At 40.7% G+C, this 19,883-nt stretch overlaps 1 protein-coding gene across 18 annotated transcripts in view; it reads left to right on the top strand.

The window, feature by feature from the left end:
• Positions 1 to 19,883, top strand: part of MSRA (methionine sulfoxide reductase A) — an 813,898-nt gene that overhangs the window by 306,731 nt on the left and 487,284 nt on the right. For 16 of the 18 annotated variants that reach the window (XM_064272636.1, XM_064272627.1, XM_064272634.1 and 13 more), the window contains one exon: positions 4,347 to 4,415. The exons of the other annotated variants lie outside the window; for them this stretch is intronic. In XM_064272636.1, the coding sequence (XP_064128706.1) occupies positions 4,347 to 4,415 (69 nt within the window). The remainder of the gene's footprint in view (positions 1 to 4,346; positions 4,416 to 19,883) is intronic. 18 annotated transcript variants of the gene reach the window in all.

Here is a 19,883-nt window from a genome sequence, read left to right as displayed (position 1 = left end):
CCAAAGGATACCCACCCCTCTTGGTTCTTCATTTTTGATGGTGGGAGGTCCCTCTTTCTCTCTGCTTACTTCTCTCTTCTATATCTCAAAAGAGATTGACTCACAATACAACCTAATCTTCTAGATTGAGTCCAGCCTCATTAACTTAACTGCCTCTAATCCCACCTCATTAACTTTATAGAGGTAGGATTTACAAAACATAGGATAATCACATCAGATGCCAAAATGGTGAACAGTCACACAATACTGGGAATCATGGCCTAGCCAAGTTGACACACATTTTAGGGGGATGCAATTCAATCTGTAACATTCCACTCTTTGCCTCCCCTCACCCATTCATGTATAAAACACATTCACCCCATCATATCATAGCAAAAGTCTTAATTCAACTCTAAGTCCAAAATCCAAATATTTCTCTTCATCTGTGAAATCTAGAATACAAGTTACCTGCTTCCAAAGTACGGTGGTGGAACAGGCACAAGGGAGACATTTCTATTACAAATACAAGAAATTGGAGGGAAAGAAGTGATAACAGGCACCAAGCAAGTCAGCAGAACACATTACATTCACTCTCCAGGCTTGAAAATAATCCTCTGTTCTCTGAGACCATTTAGGCAACGGCCCTGCCCTCCAGACTCTGGGTGTTGGCCATACTCTCTGGATTCTGGGTGGAGGCCCCTCAGCTCTGAGCTTCAGCTCCACTTTCCAGGCCCACTGGAACAGCCAGTCTGCTCCCTTGCATTTGGGCGGCCCCATTCTTGTAGTCCATCTGAGTGGCAACTCTATCCTTTGGCCCCAGCAGGCCCAGTTCTTCTACCCCTTGGGCATGGCAGCCCTGCCCCCTCAGCATTGGGCAGCAGATCTGGCCCCATCCCACTGGCACATGTGAAGGGCAGCCCCACACTCCAGAAATGAGTTGGTGAAGCTCTACTGATAATTGCCTGGAGGCACCCTACTCCGCCAGTAAAACCCTCAGCTGGAAGGCACGCAGCTCTCTTCTTCCGTGGTTCAGCAAGCCTATCTCCACCCATAAGTGCCTGGAGGCACCTCACCCTGGCAGGAAGCCTCCTGCGCAAAGGCTTTCAGCTCTCTTGTTCCATGGGTTGGCTCCAGCACTGTCTCATGCTGGTCTCCTTGTTCTGCTGCTGCTGTTTCTCTGCTGCTGCTTCTCACTATCTGTGCCATTTTCATTGTAACAGCTCTCTTCACTTCCTTCTGAGTCCTCACTGGAATTTTCTTTGATGTCCATAATTCTACCAACAGTCTCTTCAGGGAAATTTAGGCTTTTACCATTAAGCACTTTAAAACTCTTCCAGCCTCTACCCATTTATAGTTTCAAAACCGCTTCCACACTTTATGTATCTGTTAGAGCAGCACCCCGCTCTCCTGGTACCAGATTCTGTCTTAATTACCTAGGGCTGCTGTAACAGAAATATCACAAGTAGATGGCTTTAACAAAGAGAAATTTATTCTCTCACAGTCCAGGAGACTAGAAGTCCAAATTTAGGGTGCCAGCTTCAGGGGAAGGCTTTCTCTCTCTGTTCTGGTGAAAATTCCTTGTCATCAATCTTCTCTTGGGTTGAGGAGTTTCTCAGTGCAGGGACCCCAGGTCCAAAGGATGTGGTCACCTTCTGGTTCTTCATTTTTGGTGGTAGGAGGTCCCTCTGCTTCTCTGCTTACTTCTCTTTTATATCTCAAAAGAGGTAGACTCCAGATAAAACCTCATCTTTAGATTAAGTCCTGCCTCATTAACATAACCAAACCAAACTCGGTGCTGTCAAGTCGATTTTGACTCATAGAGACCCTGTAGGGCAGAGTAGAACTGCCCCATAGGGTTTCCAAGGAGGAGCTGGTGGATTCAAACTGCTGGTCTTTTGGTTAGTAGCCAATCTCTTAGCCACTACACCACCAGGGCTCCAAACTGCCTCTAATCCTGCCTTATTAACATCATAGAGGTAGGACTTACAACACATAAGAAAATCCTATCAGATGACAAAATGGTGGGCAGTCACATAATACTGAGAATCATGGCCTAGCCAAGCTGACACATATTTTGGGGGGGACACAATTCAATCCATACCAGGAACCAATTTCTTTACTTTTGGATAAGCGAGCCTCTTCAGAAACCCTATAGGGCAATTCTACTCTGTCCTATAGAGTCGCTATGAGTTGGAATCAACTCAGTAGCAATGGTTTTGGTTTTTTTGGATATCTCTATAACCGTTGAACAGAATCATGACCTTCACATGGAGCCTCATCATGTTTCTTTGGATTCGGTAATCATTGATACTAAGCATATGAGTGTATACTTGACAAGGTCATGTGGCTACCTGGGATCTTCCTTCATTCAGCTGCTAATTGTGCCAGTTAGTAGCTAGAGACTACTTGCAGGCTGCTAAAACTACTACCTTGTACTCTGAACCCTGGGATGACTCCTTCCCTTTTCCCAGGTTTTCTGTTTTTAGCATAGTGCCATAATTACTTAGGAACCAGTGGAAGCCCCTGAACTCCTGAACTGATAGAATCATCAAAGGATTGTCTGAACTAGATTGAACCTCGAAAACCTTCAGGTTCTACAAGACTTTCAGTGGTTTCAGAGACTGCCTAGTGTTCCCATGAATTTGAATAGGGTTCTCAAGACCTACCAATCCGTCCTTAATTGCCATTGCTTCTCAGCATATCACCTCTGCTTCACTCAGACCAGATTCTTCTCTGGCCCAGGAAGATACGGAGGTTATATTCTGCTCTTGGCCTTCAGTCAAGTTACTTCCTTACTCTCTGCCTTTTCAAACGCTACCTCTCCTTTAAGACTCTACGCTACTCTCAATTCCTCCATGTTGTAGACTAACTTCCCAACTTCCTCCCACCCGCCACTAACTGCTATAGTACTTTCCGTCTATACTCCACTACTTAGCACATAATTAATTATAATCTTTCTGATATTGTTTGCTTTTGAATTTTTACCTCTTGAAGATAATTGTACTCTCCATCAGGATTTTCTCCCTAGATCCCTTTTACCCTAGGTCATACCCCTTTGCTGGAGCTCAATACATCTAATAAAGCAAAAAACCAAACCTGTTGCCCTCGAGTCAATTCTGACTCATAGCGACGCTACAGGACAGAGCAGAACTGCCCCATAAAGTTTCCAAGGAGCACCTTGCGGATTCGAACTGCCAACCCTTTGGTTAGCAGCCGTAGCACTTAACCACTATGCCACCAGGGTTTCCATACATCTAATAAACCCAAACCCATTGCCGTTGAGTCGATTCCGACTCATAGCGACCCTATAGGACAGAGTAGAACTGCCCCATAGAGTTTCCAAGGAGCGCATGGTGGATTTGAACTGCTGACTTTTGGTTCCCACCCCCCCCCCCCAGTGCCATCGAGTCAATTCCGTTAGCAGCTATATTACTTTACCATACACCACCAAGGCTTCCATACATCTAATAAAGAAAAAAAAAAAAAACAGAAAAACCCAGTGCTGTCGAGTATAACCCATTAAATCAAGATATTTGTGCTCAGTGATGCAGCGGCACATTGTTTTAGCTATTCTTCTCTTATGTATTTCCTACATAAATGCTCACAGTAAAGAATTAGTGAGGATATTATTAAACTACTCATAAATGGGACATACTCAAAAATTCTGTGTATGTTCCCTATTTCAGGGCTGTAAGAACAAGTTAATACTGAAAAGCATAATCTTATCACTTTTTATTTCTAAGTACTTGAAATGCATTAGAGTGGGAAAGATGATTGGTTGAGGGCGCTGGGGGATGAAAAGTAGTAAGAAGCACTGGAATATCCATCTTGACTTTAAAAGAGCTAGTGTCTTTGGCCCTGGGAACAGTGCTTGAATTGTGGTAGAATGACGTGCTCTGCTCTTCTGTTTCTTGAAAAATTGGACCCACTATCTTTATTTCTCAATTTAAATACTGATTGGGTCAGTGATTGTCAGGAGTCTTCTAGGGGAAGCCACCCCCAGTGCACCCTGGAACTGGAGTTTCCCCGGTTTTCTAAGGGACAGTCTGGCACAGTGGGAGCCTTCTGGCCAAGAGTCAGGGGCTTTTCTGCTGGACTAACTCTGTCACCACCTGCTGGACAACTCCACAAGCTCAGCCTGGGCACACACATGTGTAAAACAAAGTACACCTGAACTACATGATCTCTTCTAGTGTTTTCTCTAACTATGAGATTAAAAATAAAAGTCAAAACTGTCTGAAGAGGGCAAGCTTTGATGCTCTCTATAGCTAAAAATGACAAATAGGTTCCTTGACACATTTAATGACACGTGTTAGTATCTGTGTAGAACTTTACAGTTAAACTTGCATTTTTTTCCTTTTTTCTAGCCAAACATCATGTCAATGGCAACAGAACAGTTGAACCTTTCCCAGAGGGAGCACAGATGGCTCTATTTGGTAAGATATCAACACTGAAAGAAACCCCAAATTGTATGCAAAGACTAGTGCCAAATTTCTTAGCAAGAGTCCTCAGGGCTTCAAAATCTGGGCTGTTCTAGATATTTACAAGTCATTGCAGCCAAGAAAACTATTGAATTCTCAGTAGTTTCTGGTATCAGAAAGGCTTATTCTATAGACTTACGTATTCTTTCTTTTCTCGCTTTGACAACCTAAATATCAAACTGTGTATTTGCTATTTCTTACGTCCACACTGTGAATTCACCTAGAGTTCAAGTTTTTCTCTAGCCGAAGGGATTTTTTTTTTCCCACATTGATATATGACCTTGTTAAAGACTGAGATTCAAGTAGTTTTGAGTTGTCAAAACTCTTCTAGCTTCCATCCTATTCTGGTCTTGATGGTAGTCTCCAGTAAGTGCTTTTCATGCAAAACTGCTTTGAAGCATTGATATGTACTTGAACTGGAAATGAGCCCCAGGACAACCCTGTCTCTAAATTAATGTATTCAGGATATGTTTTTTCTTAATCCCAGAGATGGAATCAGGATTAGTAATCAATATTGATTTTGTTGTTGTTGTTATTAGGTACCCTTGAGTCGAGTTTGACTCATAGCAACCGTAGGTACAACAGAATGAAACACTGCCCAGTCCTGCACCATCCTCACATTCATTGTTATGCTTGAGCCCCTTGTTTGCAACCACTGTGTCAGTACATATTGTTGAAGGTCTTCCTCTTTTTGCCAGCCCTCTACCAAGCATGATGTCCTTCTCCAGGGACTGGTCCCTCCTGATAACATGTCCAAAATATGTGAGATGAAATCTCTACACCCTTGCTTCTAATGAATGTTCTGGCTATACTTCTTTCAAGACAGATTTGTTAATTCTTCTGGCAGTCCATGGTAAATTTAATATTCTCCAACACCATAATTCAAAGGCATCAATTCTTCTTTGATCTTCCTTATTCATTGTCCAGCTTTCGCATGTATATAAAGTTATTGACAATGCCTTGGCCTGGGTCAGGCGCACTTTAGTTTTTTTTTTTTTTTAATTAACTTTTATTGAGCTTCAAGTGAACATTTACAAATCAAGTCAGACTGTCACGTATAAGTTTATATACACCTTACTCCATACTCCCATTTGCTGTTCCCCTAATGAGTCAGCCCTTCCAGTCTCTCCTTTCGTGACAATTTTGCCAGCTTCCAACTCTCTCTATCCTCCCATCCCCCTTCCAGACAGGAGATGTCAACACAGTCTCAAGTGTCCACCTGATATAATTAGCTCCCTCTTCATCAGCATCTCTCTCCTACCCATTGTCCAGTCCCTTTCATGTCTGATGAGTTGTCTTTGGGAATGGTTCCTGTCCTGTGCCAACAGAAGGTTTGGGGACCATAACCACCGGGATTCCTCTAGTCTCAGTCAGACCATTAAGTATGGTCTTTTTATGAGAATTTGGGGTCTGCATCCCACTGATCTCCTGCTCCCTCAGGGGTTCTCTGTTGTGCTCCCTGTCAGGGCAGTCATCGATTGTGGCCGGGCACCATCTAGTTCTTCTGGTCTCAGGATGATGTAGGTCTCTGGTTCATGTGGCCCTTTCTGTCTCTTGGGCTCTTAGTTATCGTGTGACCTTGGTGTTCTTCATTCTCCTTTGCTCCAGGTGGGTTGAGACCAACTGATGCATCTTAGTTGGCCACTTGTTAGCATTTAAGACCCCAGACGCCACATTTCAAAGTGGGATGCAGAATGTTTTCATAATAGAATTATTTTGCCAATTGACTTAGAAGTCCCCTTAAACCATGGTCCCCAAACCCCCATCATTGCTCCGCTGACCTTTGAAGCATTCAGTTTATCCCGGAAACTTCTTTGCTTTTGGTCCAGTCCAGTTGAGCTGACCTTCCATGTATTGAATATTGTCCTTCCTTTCACCTAAAGCAGTTCTTAGCTACTAATTAATCGGTAAAAAACCCTCTCCCACCCTCCCTCCCTCCTCGCCTCGTAACCACAAAAGTATGTGTTCTTCTCAGTTTATACTATTTCTCAAGATCTTATAATAGTGGTCTTATACAATATTTGTCCTTTTGCCTCTGACTAATATCGCTCAGCATAATGCCTGCCAGGTTCCTCCATGTTATGAAATGTTTCACAGATTCATCACTGTTCTTTATCGATGCGTAGTATTCCATTGTGTGAATATACCACAATTTATTTAACCATTCATCCGTTGATGGACACCTTGGTTGCTTCCAGCTTTTTGCTATTGTAAACAGAGCTGCAATAAACATGGGTGTGCATATATCTGTTTATGTGAAGGCTCTTATTTCTCTAGGGTATATTCCGAGGAGTGGGATTTCTGGGTTGTATGGTAGTTCTATTTCTAACTTTTTAAGGAAAGGCCAGATAGATTTCCAAAGTGGTTGTACCATTTTACACTCCCACCAGCAGTGTATAAGAGTTCCAATCTCTTCGCAGCCTCTCCAACATTTATTATTTTGTGTTTTTTGGATTAATGCCAGCCTTGTTGGAGTGAGATGGAATCTCATCGTAGTTTTAATTTGCATTTCTCTAATGGCTAATGATCGAGAGCATTTTCTCATGTATCTGTTGGCTGCCTGAATATCTTCTTTAGTGAAGTGCGTGTTCATATCCTTTGCCCGGTCTGCTTCTTTATGTGGTTTGGTATCGACTGCTGTCTCTGAGCCATCACTTAGTGATTTATTCTATATTTACTCACTGAGTCTTATCTTGTTTTGCTTTCTTTGAATATACGTGGATGGGCTACTAGATTGTGCTGTCTTGTTTGTTGTAGCCCTTGACTTACTTATGACCTATTACCAGCTGGTTTGGGCTGTTGCCAGATATATATGCCTGAGTCTATTCACTATCCTTGAGTAGAATTTGATTTTGGGTCAAGTGTGTGCTGCACCCTAACACCTGTCCACCTCGAGAAGTAGTGGTGATAGTTGTGTGCACCAGATTCTAGCAGCAGCTGGGGTTCACACTCCAGGGGGGGCAGGATGCTGACAGTCTTCCCCCAAGTGTCAGTGAGGTAGGTGTGTCTCTATTCCTATAGCACCTTGGTGGGAGGGCTCTGCAGCTGTACCTTAGGCCCCCAATGCAAGTACCTCTACTGATTGGTAGGTGTCACCCTCCTTAGACCCCTAAGGCAAGAGGCTAGGTGGTCTGGGGGGAGCTTCAGCCCTCAGTTCCCTGTTGTGGGTCAGTTAGGGCTCTGTTGAATAAGCAGAGATATCAGACCTGGGGAACTTGTTTTTCCAGTAAATCCGCTAAAAAAAATGCAGTCAGATCCCTATCAGAACTGCCTTTGCATTATAACAGCCACCTTGTTCCCTGTAAGGATGAAAGCCCGAGATTTGGATCATATATGCTTGGCTGGAGCTGGTTCTGTGTTTTTAGTCCAATTAGGGAAGGATTTTTGGTCCCTGGGTTTTTTGTGGTTGCTTATCTCAGGCCGGAAGAATGGGTTAGGAAAAGACCAAAAAAAAAAAAAAAGGAGAAAAGCAAAGCCGTGGAGCCGGAGCCTTCTCCCTCTGGCTCAGGCAATTCCAATGTTAATGAAGCTGCCTGGGAAGGGGAGGGGAGGGTTCAGAAAAACAGCAGAGAGTAGCACCCCAGAATATAGCCAAAGTTGCTTATGTTGCTTGGGATGACTATTTTATCTGAGATTCCCGAGGGGCGTGTTGCCTATGGGTGCTGGCTGTGTGGAGATTGTCCCCGAGGGTCTGGCCCACTGAAGCCGCGGTCAGATCCTCCGCTGCCAGTCCAAAGCCCAGCGTCAAGGTTCCCCTGCTGGGACGCTGCACTCCCGGCTCCAAAATCAGTCACTGCCTCCCAGGGACTTCTCGTCCCGCCAGCCGCGTTGCCACGCCACCCCCGTGGACCAGCTGGGCCCCCTCCCGGGGTTAGTTCAGGAGAGTAGGGCTACACCCCATGTTTGCGCCATGACCATTTGCTGCGTTCAGCTCCCCTGTGCCCAGTCCAAAGCCCGGCGCCAAGGTTCCCTGGCTGGGACGCTGCACTCCCGGCTCCAAAACCAGTCACTGCCTCCCGGGGACTTCTCCTCCCACCAGCCGCGTGGCCGTGCTGCCTGCGCGGACTGGCTGGGCCCCCTCCCGGGGTCAGTTCAGGGGGCTAGGGCTGCGCCCCGTGTTTGCGCCATCACAGATGTCGTGTTCAGCTCCCCTGCGCCCAGTCCTAAGCCCGGCGCCAAGGTTACCTGACTGGGGCGCTGGCTCCAGGCTCCGAAAACAGTCGCTGCTTCCCCATAGTTGTTCGTTCTCCGCCTCTGTCACTCAGGTCAACTCTTTAAATCTGCATTTGTTGTTCAGGGTTCGTAGATTGTCATGTATGTGATCGATTCACTTGTTTTTCCGAGTCTTTGTTGCAAGAGGGATCCGAGGTAGCGTCTACCTAGTCAGCCATCTTGGCCCCGACCCACACTTTAGTTCTTAAAGTGACATCTTTGCTTTTTAACACTTTAAAGAGATCTTTTGCAGCAGATTTGCCCAAATGCAATGCTTCATTTGATTTCTTGACAGCTGCTTCCATAGGCATTGATTGTAGATCCAAGTAAAATGAAATTATTTACAGTTGAAGAATTATGCAACAGGGACCTAATTCTACTTAGGTGTTTATGAATCTTGCACTGTATGGGTTACCTTTTAAATGTACTGGTCAGTGATTAGAAGTAATTATGATCAGAAATTTAACTGGAGAATTTGATTTTTATAGAAAAAGGTATAATGGACACTTTAAAAAGTGTGCTAAAACGTTTGATTTGTTAACTCACCTGTGAGAAATTATGTTCAGATGATAACGTTTTACCCAAATTGTAGGCCTAACACAGTGTCTCTTACCATGAGGCAGCAAGTGTCACATTCAGTGCTCAAAGGGTTATTTTGATGATTTTTTTTGCCGTTCAGGTTTGTCAACCCCCAGACATGTTAGAAAGCAGGTTCTATGTCATACTGAGAAATTTGAGGCTGCCTTATCTTAGCAGGTTTCCCTCTGTTGTGATATTAGAGGAAAACTTTCCTCCCACAGGTCAAATTACCTTCCCAAAGACCCATTGCCAGACAGGTTGCTGACATTGTTTGGCCACAGAGTTAGAAATGTCAGTGAATAAAGCTCTGTGGTGATTTTTTTTTTTTTCCTTTGGTCACAGGTTTGGTTTATAGTGGCTTTACTAAAAATCCTAACTCATGGTCTGATTGTTTGACTTGGGGAAAGCAACTTCCCCTCTCCAAACCTCAGTCTTAAATTCACCTGTTGAATGTGTATAATTTCCACAAGTTAAGAATATATGTTGTTGTGTGCTTTCAATTTGTTATTGCCTCACAGCAACCCTATATGACAGAGTAGAACTGCCCATAGGGTTTCCTAGGCTGTAATCTTTACAGGAACAGATCTCTAGTTCTTTTCTCCTGCTTAGTCACTGGGTGAGTTCGAACTGCTGACCTTTTGGTTAGCAGTCAAGTGCTTAACCATTGTGCTACCAGGGCTCCTTTATTGATCGTAAAATAGGATCATCTTTTGACATCTAAGAATCTGCAGTTTGGCTCTTTTAGATGCTTAAATTAAATTAAGCATCTATTTTGGCTAGGTACATACAAGCATTTTATATTAGTGTTTTTAAAACTGTACTTGCTTTATATAACTTGACCACCTGATCTACAGTGAAATGAGGGAGCAGATGGTTTTGGGGGAACACGTCTTTCTTTCTGGGTTTTTTATAGCTATGTTGAAAAAACCAAATTAAGCTTGGTGCTTAGCTCTTTTATGCACAGTGGGTTTTTAATTCTCCTAGTACTTTGTAAGGCTGATAGTATTATGCAATCCTCTTCTGAGAGAGGTCACGTTGCTTACCTAAAGTTACACAGCAAGTGAGAATTTGAACCCAAGTCTAACTGACCCTGAAGTCCATGCTCTATTCACGATGTCACCTGACCCTCTTTTAGCATTGGTTGAATAAGTCCTGGAGAGCCTGGAGAATTCAGAAATGCCTTTCTGCTGGATCCATGCACCTGTTTAAAAAATACCATTGCAGTCCAGTTGGTTCTGACTCAGAGCAACCCTATAGGACAGAGCAGAACTGCCCCATAGGGCTTCCAAGGCTGTAATCTTTATGGAAGTAGACCACTACATCTATCTCCTGCAGAGAGCCTGGTGGGTTCAAAATGCAAACATTTCCATCAACAGCCAAGCACTTAACCACCAGGCCTCCTTGGATCCATGCACAAAGAGCGTGATTTCCAGCCAATCCAGTTTAACAAATTGATTTGTAAAATTTTATGCATTCCAAGTACTCTGAAGAGCTCTTGACATGCAGTTTTGCTGGGAAATACTGCTTGGAGGGACATCTTCTACTATTCATGGTTTTCCCTATTTGATTTTAGTTGTTGTTGTTGTTGTTAGGTGCCCTCGAGTTGGTTCTGACTCACAGCAACACTACATACAACAGAAGGAAACACTGCTCAGTCCTGTGCCATCCTCACAATCTTTGCTATGTTTGAGCCCATTGTTGTAGCCACTGTGTCAATCTATATTGTTGAGGTCCTTTCATTTTTCGCTGACCTTCTGCCTTACCAAATACTGTGCCCTTCTCCAGGGACTGGTCCCTCCTGATAACATGTCCAACATAGACATGAAGTCTCACCATCCTTGCTTCTAAGGAGCATTCTTGCTGTACTTCCTCCAAGACAGATTTTTTCATTCTTCTGGCAGTCCATAGTATATTCAGTATTTTTCTCCAGCACCATAATTCAAAGGCATCAATTCTTCTTTGGTCTTCTTTATTAATTGTCCAGCTTTTGCATACATATGAGGCAATTAAAAACACTGTGGCTTGGGTCAGGTGCACATTAGTCCTCAATGTGGTATCTTTGCTTTTTAACACTTTAAAGGGATCTTTTGCAGCAGATTTGGCCAATGCAATATGTCTTTTGATTCCCTTACTGCCCTTTCCATGGGTGTTGATTGTGGATCCGAATAAAATGAAATCCTTGACAATTTCAATCTTTTCTCCATATATCATGATGTTGCTTATTGGTCCAGCTGTGAGGATTTTTGTGTTCTTTATGTTGAAGTGTAATCCATCCTGAAGGCTGTAGTCTTTGAACTTCATCAGTAAGTGCTTCAAGTCCTCTTCACTTTCAGCAAGCAAGGTTGTGTCATCTGCATAACGCAGGTTGTTAATGAGTCTTCCTCCAATCCTGATGCCATGTTCTTCTTCATATAGTCCAGCTTCTCAGATTATTTGGTCAGCATATAGACTAAATAAGTATGGTGAAAGAATACAACCCTGACACACACCTTTCCTGACTTTAAACCATGCAGTATCCCCTTGATCTGTTCAAACAACTGCCTCTTGGTCTTTGTACAGGTTCTGTATGACTCTGGAATTCTCGTTCTTCTCAATGTTATCCATAATTTGTTATGATACATACAACCCAATGCCTTTGCATAGTTAATAAAACACTCTCTGGTATTCTCTGTTTTCAGCCAGGATCCATCTGATATCAGCAGTGGATCCCTCATTCTACATCCTTTTCTGAATCTGGTTTCAATTTCTGGCAGTTCACTGTTGATGTATCGCTGCAACCACTTTTGAATGATCTTCAGCAAAATTTTGCTTGTGTGTGATTTTGTTTGATAATTTCTGCCTTCTGTTTGGTCACCTTTCTTTGGAATGGGCACAAATATGGATCTCTTCCAGTTGGTTGGCCAGGTAGCTGTCTTCCAAATTTCTTGGCATAGATGAGTGAGCACCTCCAGTGCTGCATCTGTTTGTTGAAAGATCTTAGTTGATACTCCGTCGGTTCCCGAAGCCTGTTTTTCATTATTCCTTTCAGGCGCTTGGACTTCTTCCTTCAGTACCACCAGTTCTTGATCATATACTACCTCCCGAAATGGTTGGTTGAATGTTGACCAATTCTTTTTGGAGCAATGACTCTGTGTATTCTGTCCATGCTCTGCTGATGCTTCCCGAGTCGTTCAATATTTTCCCCATAGAATCCGTCAGCATTGCAACTTGAGGCTTGAATATTTTCTTCAATTCTTTAGCTTGAGAGTACGGAGCATGTTCTTCCCTTTTGGTTTTCTAACTCCAGGTCTTTGCACATTTCATTATAATTCTTGAGCTGCTGTTTGGGATCTTCTGTTAAGTACTTTTACTTCATCATTTTGTTTGCTTTAGCTACTCTACATTCAAGAGCAAGTTTCAGAGTCTCTCCTGACATCCATTTTGGTCTTTTCTTTCTTTCCTGCTTTTTAATGACTTTTTGTTTTCTTCTTATATGGTATCCTTGATGTCATTCCAGAATTTGTCTGGTCTTTGGTCATTAGTGTTCAATGTGTCAAATCTCTTCTTGAGATGGTCTCTAAATTCAGTGGGTTATACTCAAGGTAGTATTTTGGCTGTCATGGACTTGCTCTAATTTTTTTCAGCTTGAACGTGCATATGAGCAATTGATGGTCTATTCTACAGTTGACCCCTGACCTAGCCCTGACTGATGGTATTGAGCTTTTCCATCATCTCCTTCCACAGATGTAGTCAATTTGATTCCTGTGTATTCCATCTGGCTAGGTGCATGAGTATTGTCACCATTTATGTTGTTGAAAAAGGTATTTGCAATGAAGAAATCTTTGGTCTTACAAAATTCTGTTGTGTGATTTGACTTTAGTAGCATACATTAATGTTTAGGAGCCCTGGTAGTGCAGTGGTTAAGAGCCCAGCTGCTAACCAAAAGGTTGGCAGTTTGAATCCACCAGCTGCTCCTTGGAAACTTTATGGGGCAGTTCTACTCTGTCCTGTATGGTTGCTATGAGTCATAATGGACTTGGCAGCAAAAGTTTGGTTTTTGGTTTGCTGATTTATAGAAGAATGTCTTACTGCAAGTTATCCAAAGCAGCAGTGGCACTTTGTATTTATCTGAACTCATTGCTCGACTTTGGAGGCCTTAATATTTTATCCCAAAATAGTATCACCAATTTCAACTTCATTATCTATTATTTAATAATTTGGATATACCTTACAGAATAATGTCCAAATAGTAACTTTTAAATTTAATCTACTCTGAAAGTGACCATCGTCATTAGGCTTTTAGATTAGAATGCATAATACAAGGATAGAGTGAGGGACAAGGGCACATTCCCTTGTGAAAAATATATGAATATGTTATTTGAAGTGATCGGGGACTATATAGATGATTTCTTAAAAACTATTTCTGGCATACAGTCTTCACAGGTTTTTTTTTTTTAATTTAAAGACTTATTTTTTCAGATTTTCTTTTGTGGGCCATTAGTTTTTCCTTGTTATATTTTGTTTTTATGCAAACACAGTTCTTTAGCTTCTTTGTTGCTCTTTTTGCACTCTATGATTTGGGACAATGACAAGGAAGGTAATAGGTTCTGTTCTACTAGTGAGCTTCTCTTCTCTGTGTATGATGCTTTCTTTCAAGTCAGTGGGATACCTTTTCTCACAAGCTTAAAAAGTAGAACTGAACATTTAAGAGTACCCTATAGATATTATCCCTTTAATCCTTACAACAGCCCTGTGAAGTGGGTATTATTTTGCTCTTTTATAGACAGAGAAACTGAGGCACACAAAGATTAAAGAGACATGGTCAAGTGGAGAGAAGGCTTTCTCGGGTATGAGGACATCCACATTACATTTGCCAACATGCTGTGCCTGTTTTAGCAAGGCTCTCTACCGCTCTCAATCTCTTAATGAAAGCGACATTCCACTGACAGTGGGCCACTCTGTCTTTGCAGAGAGCATAGGTTTCTAGCCTCTCTGTGGTGGTGGTTCTTAAGCATGGAGCAACTGTTCACTGTATTAAAAATACTCCACAGTCAGAAAGATTGATCATTTAAAAAAATTAAAGCATTTTAATTGAAAAGGGTGGGAAGTAGGAGGCCAGAGATTTGGATCTTAATTTGTGAGCATTTTTAGCAAAATTAAAAAAAATGAAATATAATTTAAAAAAACTTTAAAGTACAGTACTTGACTGTATAATTTATCATCCAAACTAGTACACTTTTGAGAGTGAAAGGGGTGCTATTAAAAATTATGCTGCAATGATGCTGTGTAAACCTGGGAGGCTTCAGGCAACTGAATATAATGTTACACTCTGTTGAGGGTAGATGTTATAAAATACTGCACCAAGAATAATAAATATGCATTGAGTAACGTTGGAATTGAAAAATGATGATCTTAGATGTGTAAAATGAAGTAACCCGTTGCTTTTGATTCCGACTCTTAGAAACCCTACAGGACAGAGTAGAAGTGCTCCATAGGGTTTTCAAGGAGCAGCTGGTGAATTTGAGCTGCTGACATTTTGGCTAGCAGCCAAGCTCTTAACCACTGTGCCACCAAGGCTCCAAAATATAACATAATAATTTTAAATTATATGTAATGTAGCATCTTTACTCACCCTCTCCTCAACTTATTGACGTGGTTAGCTTCCAAAGAAGAGGTTGTTATGTGAAAATCAGTATTGTGCAAAAATGGAGATGATCACATCAGGTCACAAAATGGAGGATGAATACGTCATTACATAACTGCCAAACCACTGAGAATCATGGCCCAGCCAAGTTAACCATCACAGCCAGGATCACTGTCACCTTGCACCTCAGTGTTCATTACTGCCAGATATACGTTGGTAATGTGCAAAATAGACGGATAGTAGGTTTTTCCTATTGTCATAAATGCAAAATGTTGGATAATGAGTAGCTGATAAGTGAGGAGTAGGTGTATTATATTTTTTCTGAATGACCTTAAATTAAAAATTAATTTATATTTATAAAACTTGGCTCATATAACTTCTATATTAGATGCAGAATTGATCTGATTTTATCTTTGGAATGTTGATATTGTACTAATGCTGTTCAGTGATGTAGGGTAATGAACTCCTCATCACTAGAGGTATTTAAAAGATCATTCCTAACCAGTTGGAAAATAGGACTAAATGGCCTCTAAGATTCTTTCCTCTCAATTACTGAGAATCTAATTTGCTTCAGAATGCTTCTAACTCTAAATTCTTTTATCCTGTCATTTAGAAACCCACATTCAAGCTGTTTGGTGAGAGTAAGACTCTCTAGTGAGAAATTCTGCTGTTCAGAAATCGATACCAAGCAACAACAGCAGAAGTACCTTAGTGAATTCTTTGGGTTGCTATGGTGTTTTAGGCTCGCAATAGCCTGACAGCAATGGCTGTGTGACCTCAGACCCCTACCAAACTTGTTTTCTATGTCATTTCTCTTAAGGTTATTGAAACGAGAGTGAACAACAACCAATCTAAGCTGATGATCACATTACATATCTCTGTTTGTAGCTGAGGTGCCAGGAAATCACTGGACACCTTCTTGAATAGCTGTGTGGATGGACTGATCATTCTGTCAGTTCAATGACTGTCAAAGGTCCCAAAATTCACCCCACTGTGGAGGACTCACCTTTGGCATCCCAAAGGAGCATGAGATCAGTGACTGTAAGATGAACCAATCACAAGAAATTTCCCCCTGACTTGAATTTTAGGTGATTTTTGAAACAGCCACAATTATTTGTCTGCCAGCCTTGAAAACAGCAGGCAATATGTCAGACTTCAAAGAAAAACATATTGGTGTCTCCTTGGCTTGAATCCAACTTTATGTTGGTAAATAATCGAATCCCGGTGTACCATATTTCTTCCAGAACCTTGACTAAAAACCATTGAAGATCATTCTGTGAGGTGCAGAATGGCAGTCATTCCAGGAAAAAGGCCAGAAAGAATGACTTTGAGCTGTGTTTATAATTAACTAAAGAATCTGAATTCACAAGACTGTAAGAACAGCAGGCTGCTAACTGGTGCAAACTTCTAAAATGATGAGGTACTTGAGGAAACAAAAATAGGCCTTTCTCCCATGGTAGTTCGAAACACCTTTAAAGGACAATTATTTGTCATTTGGAGACATATTTTAAGTCACATTTTATTTTATATATCATTTTCATGTCTTTAACGATCTCAGTTTTCATTATTTTTGGAGGGTGGGTGTCAGGGAAGTATGAAGAGGTCATGTAGCATAGAGAAGGGGGAAGTTAAAATCTGTGTTAAAAATCCCTTTTAGTTTTGCCTGGGATTGTGGTCCTGGCCCTAGTTTAGAATAGAACAGCATGGAGTTGTAGAGAAGTCTATAAGTAATTCGAAATTCACAGAGGTCTTTGGAGTCAGACAAACCTTGTCGTGTGACTCTAGACAAGTTTCTTACCCTCTTTAAGCCTCATTACTCATCTGAAAATGAGAGAGTATTAACTTCATGACATTGTTTTTAGGGTGTTATCAGACAATGTATACACGGCATTGTGCCTGGGGTCTGACACAAAGTGTGCTACTCCCAGGGCCAGCTGGAGAGGGTACTCCCTGGTAGGCCACCAGTGGTCTCCCCAGTCAAGACTAACTGTGATTAAGGCCCCAGGAGGGTGACCACAAGAGTAATCAGTTCCATTTGATTTCCATGATCTCTCCTTCACAATACTTGATGAGTCCTTTAACTCAGGGATTTTGAAGGATAACAAATAGTGTTAGTTAAGAACTAATATAACACTGGCCAGCCTTTGTTATTAAACTTTCTACTAGACTCAGTCTCACCGCTAGTCTAAGCTAGACAGTTACTTTTTGTATTAGTATGGGGCTTTCAGAAAGTAGATGAGCTGTGGCTCATCTACACTATTATCATTAGTGTACAATGACAACCCCCTTTTTTTTTAGTTTAAAAAATGAAAAAGATTTATTTAACTTATTTTACAAATGTGGTGGCAATTTCTTGAATTTTTATAGAGGAAACAAAATAGAATCTGCAGGAGAAACAATAATTATACTTTTACCACTTCTGTGTTAAATTTGTCATAGAAGAGAAATATGGATATAAGAATAACAAAAACTAAAAACGTTACCCATTCTTCAGTTTAACTCAACTAGCATTTTTAAGAAAAATACTGTGCCCTTTGTTGAAGATAATAAGAAACAGAATATTCTCTCTCTTACACTCAGTCTCCCCAACTGTTTACCTTGGACTTTGTTATAAAATGGGTTAAAAAACCAACCTGTTGCTGTCAAGTCGATTCCAACTCATAGCAACCCTATAGGACAGAGTAGAACTGCCCCATAGAGTTTCAAGGAGCACCTGGTGGGTTCAAACTGCCAACCTGTTGGTTAGCAGCTGTAGCACTTAACCACTATGCCACCAGGTTTTCCAAAATGGATTAAAGGCAACTTAAAATACATACAAGACACAGCATAATGGCATACATTAAGTAGGTAAATATTAGAGTAAATAAACGTGAGATAAATGAAATATACAAAGAGTGCGTGCTACAGTCCTATACACTTATCAAAAAATTGGCCACAAGTATGGCTGTATGTTTTCTAGCAGCAATGTTAAGAGAAACCAGTTGGTTATATGGATTTTTTTTTTTCTTATTGATAACTGAAAATCTAAATGCTTGGGAAATCATAAAAATTCCTAATTCTAGAACCAGGAAGACATTTCTCTCAAGAGTACTAATAAGGAAGACACCATCTAATGTAATGCAGCAAGTAGTATTGTTGAGAACACCTTAGAGTTAGCAGCTTGGGGAGTTTTGTGGGATTGTTTGTAATGCTGATCTTCACTTTAGGCTCATGACATCCACTAGGACACATTTCAGTACAAGCAGTCCTGCAGCTCACCAGTATGCTTCTCTGACAGGCTCAAGCTTAGTTCAGAAGTTAGTTTTATTGTGTCTGAAACAGTAGATGAACTAGATATCTTTTAAGGAATTTTCTATCATTCTTATTTCTCTCAGTTGAGTTTTTTTTTAATATTTATTTTTTAGTATTTTATTATGAAAAATTTCAAACATATGTAAAAATGGAGAGAAGAGTATAATGAAGCTTTACTCAGCTTCAGTCAGTTATTGGTTATGGCTACATGTGTTTCATTCATATTCCCACTCATTCCCTGTCCCCTACCCCAGATTATTTTGAAGCAAATATCAGATATCATTTTATCTACAAATATTTTTTAAATTTATTTTCACTGCTGTTGAGAATATATACAACAGAACATATACCAATTCAACAATTTCTACATGCACAATTCAGTGACATGGATTCCATTCTTTGAGTTTTGCAACCCTTTGCACCCTTCTTTTTTGAGTTGTTCCTCCCGATTAATATAAACTCACTGCCTCCTGAGTTTCCTATTTAATCTTTTTTTGATTTGCTATTGTCAATTTGATCTCATTCTTAAAAGAGCACAACACTCAAGGCATTTTATACTAGTTAAGCTAAACTGTCGTTTCGTTTTAAGAAGATTTCAGGGGATGTTTTTGTTTTAAGGTTTAAAGATTATCTCAGGGCAATAGTTTTGGAGGTTCATCCAACATCCGTGGCTCCAGAAAACCTGGATTTCATGAGAATTTGGATTCTATTCTGCATTTCTCCCTTTTTCATCAGGATTCCCCTATAGAATCTTTGATCAAATAATCAGTAATGGTACCTGGGCACCATCCAGTTCTCCTGGTCTCATGGCAAAGGAGGCAGATGTTCAACATCCATAAGCATTTGATATATATCTCTGAAAGATAAGAACAATTTTAATAGGAAAGTATAATGCCATTATCTTACCTAAACAAACAGTAGTTTCTTACTATCATAAAAATCCCTAGTTTGTCCATATTTCCTCTATTGTCTCATAACATTTTTTTAACCTTTTTTTGAATCAGGATTCAAACAGAGTCCACACATGCAGTTGGTCAGGATTCAAACAGAGTCCACACATTGCAATTGGTTGATAGGACTATTTAGTCTGTCTCAATCTTAAAGTTCACCTCTCCCTTTTTTTTTTTCTTATAATTTATTTGTTCAAGAAATTAGATCATTTATGTGGTAAAGTTTCCTTCAGCCTGGATTTAATTATCATGTTAGTCTGTCCTCTGTATTTTCTATAAACTGGAACTTAGAGATTGATTAGAATCAAATTTGATTTTCTGGCAAGAATACGCCATAGGTGTTGGTGTGTAAGTCATTCCAGAGAAACTTATTAACTGGTCCTTGTTCTTTTGGTGAAGTTAGCACCCTTTAATGACCATCGCCTAGATCTATTATTTTATTAGAGGCTAAAAAATGGTAATATTCTAATTCTGGCATTTCCCGCTATTTATGAGCCGAAATATTTCTTTAAAACTTCCCTTATCAACTATTTGATTATCTTGAGATTTAGTTTGCTTCAAAAAGCAGACTAAGTATTTAGTTTTTTCCTGTTATTTGCTGCTTTGCTCCATGTATCCGAGCGTGAGTTAAATGTATATTCATGAATCAGTGTGTGTGTTTTGCTTAAATCAAAAGTTAGTTAATAAGTGATGCAAATGCCTTCAATGTGATTGAATGACCGTTTTCACTTGGACATTTAACCAAATAATTGAAATTTGTAACCCTTT

This window comes from Loxodonta africana, chromosome 19 (assembly GCF_030014295.1).
Source record: "Loxodonta africana isolate mLoxAfr1 chromosome 19, mLoxAfr1.hap2, whole genome shotgun sequence".
NCBI lineage: Eukaryota > Metazoa > Chordata > Mammalia > Proboscidea > Elephantidae > Loxodonta > Loxodonta africana.
This window is presented reverse-complemented; position numbering and strand designations above follow the sequence as displayed.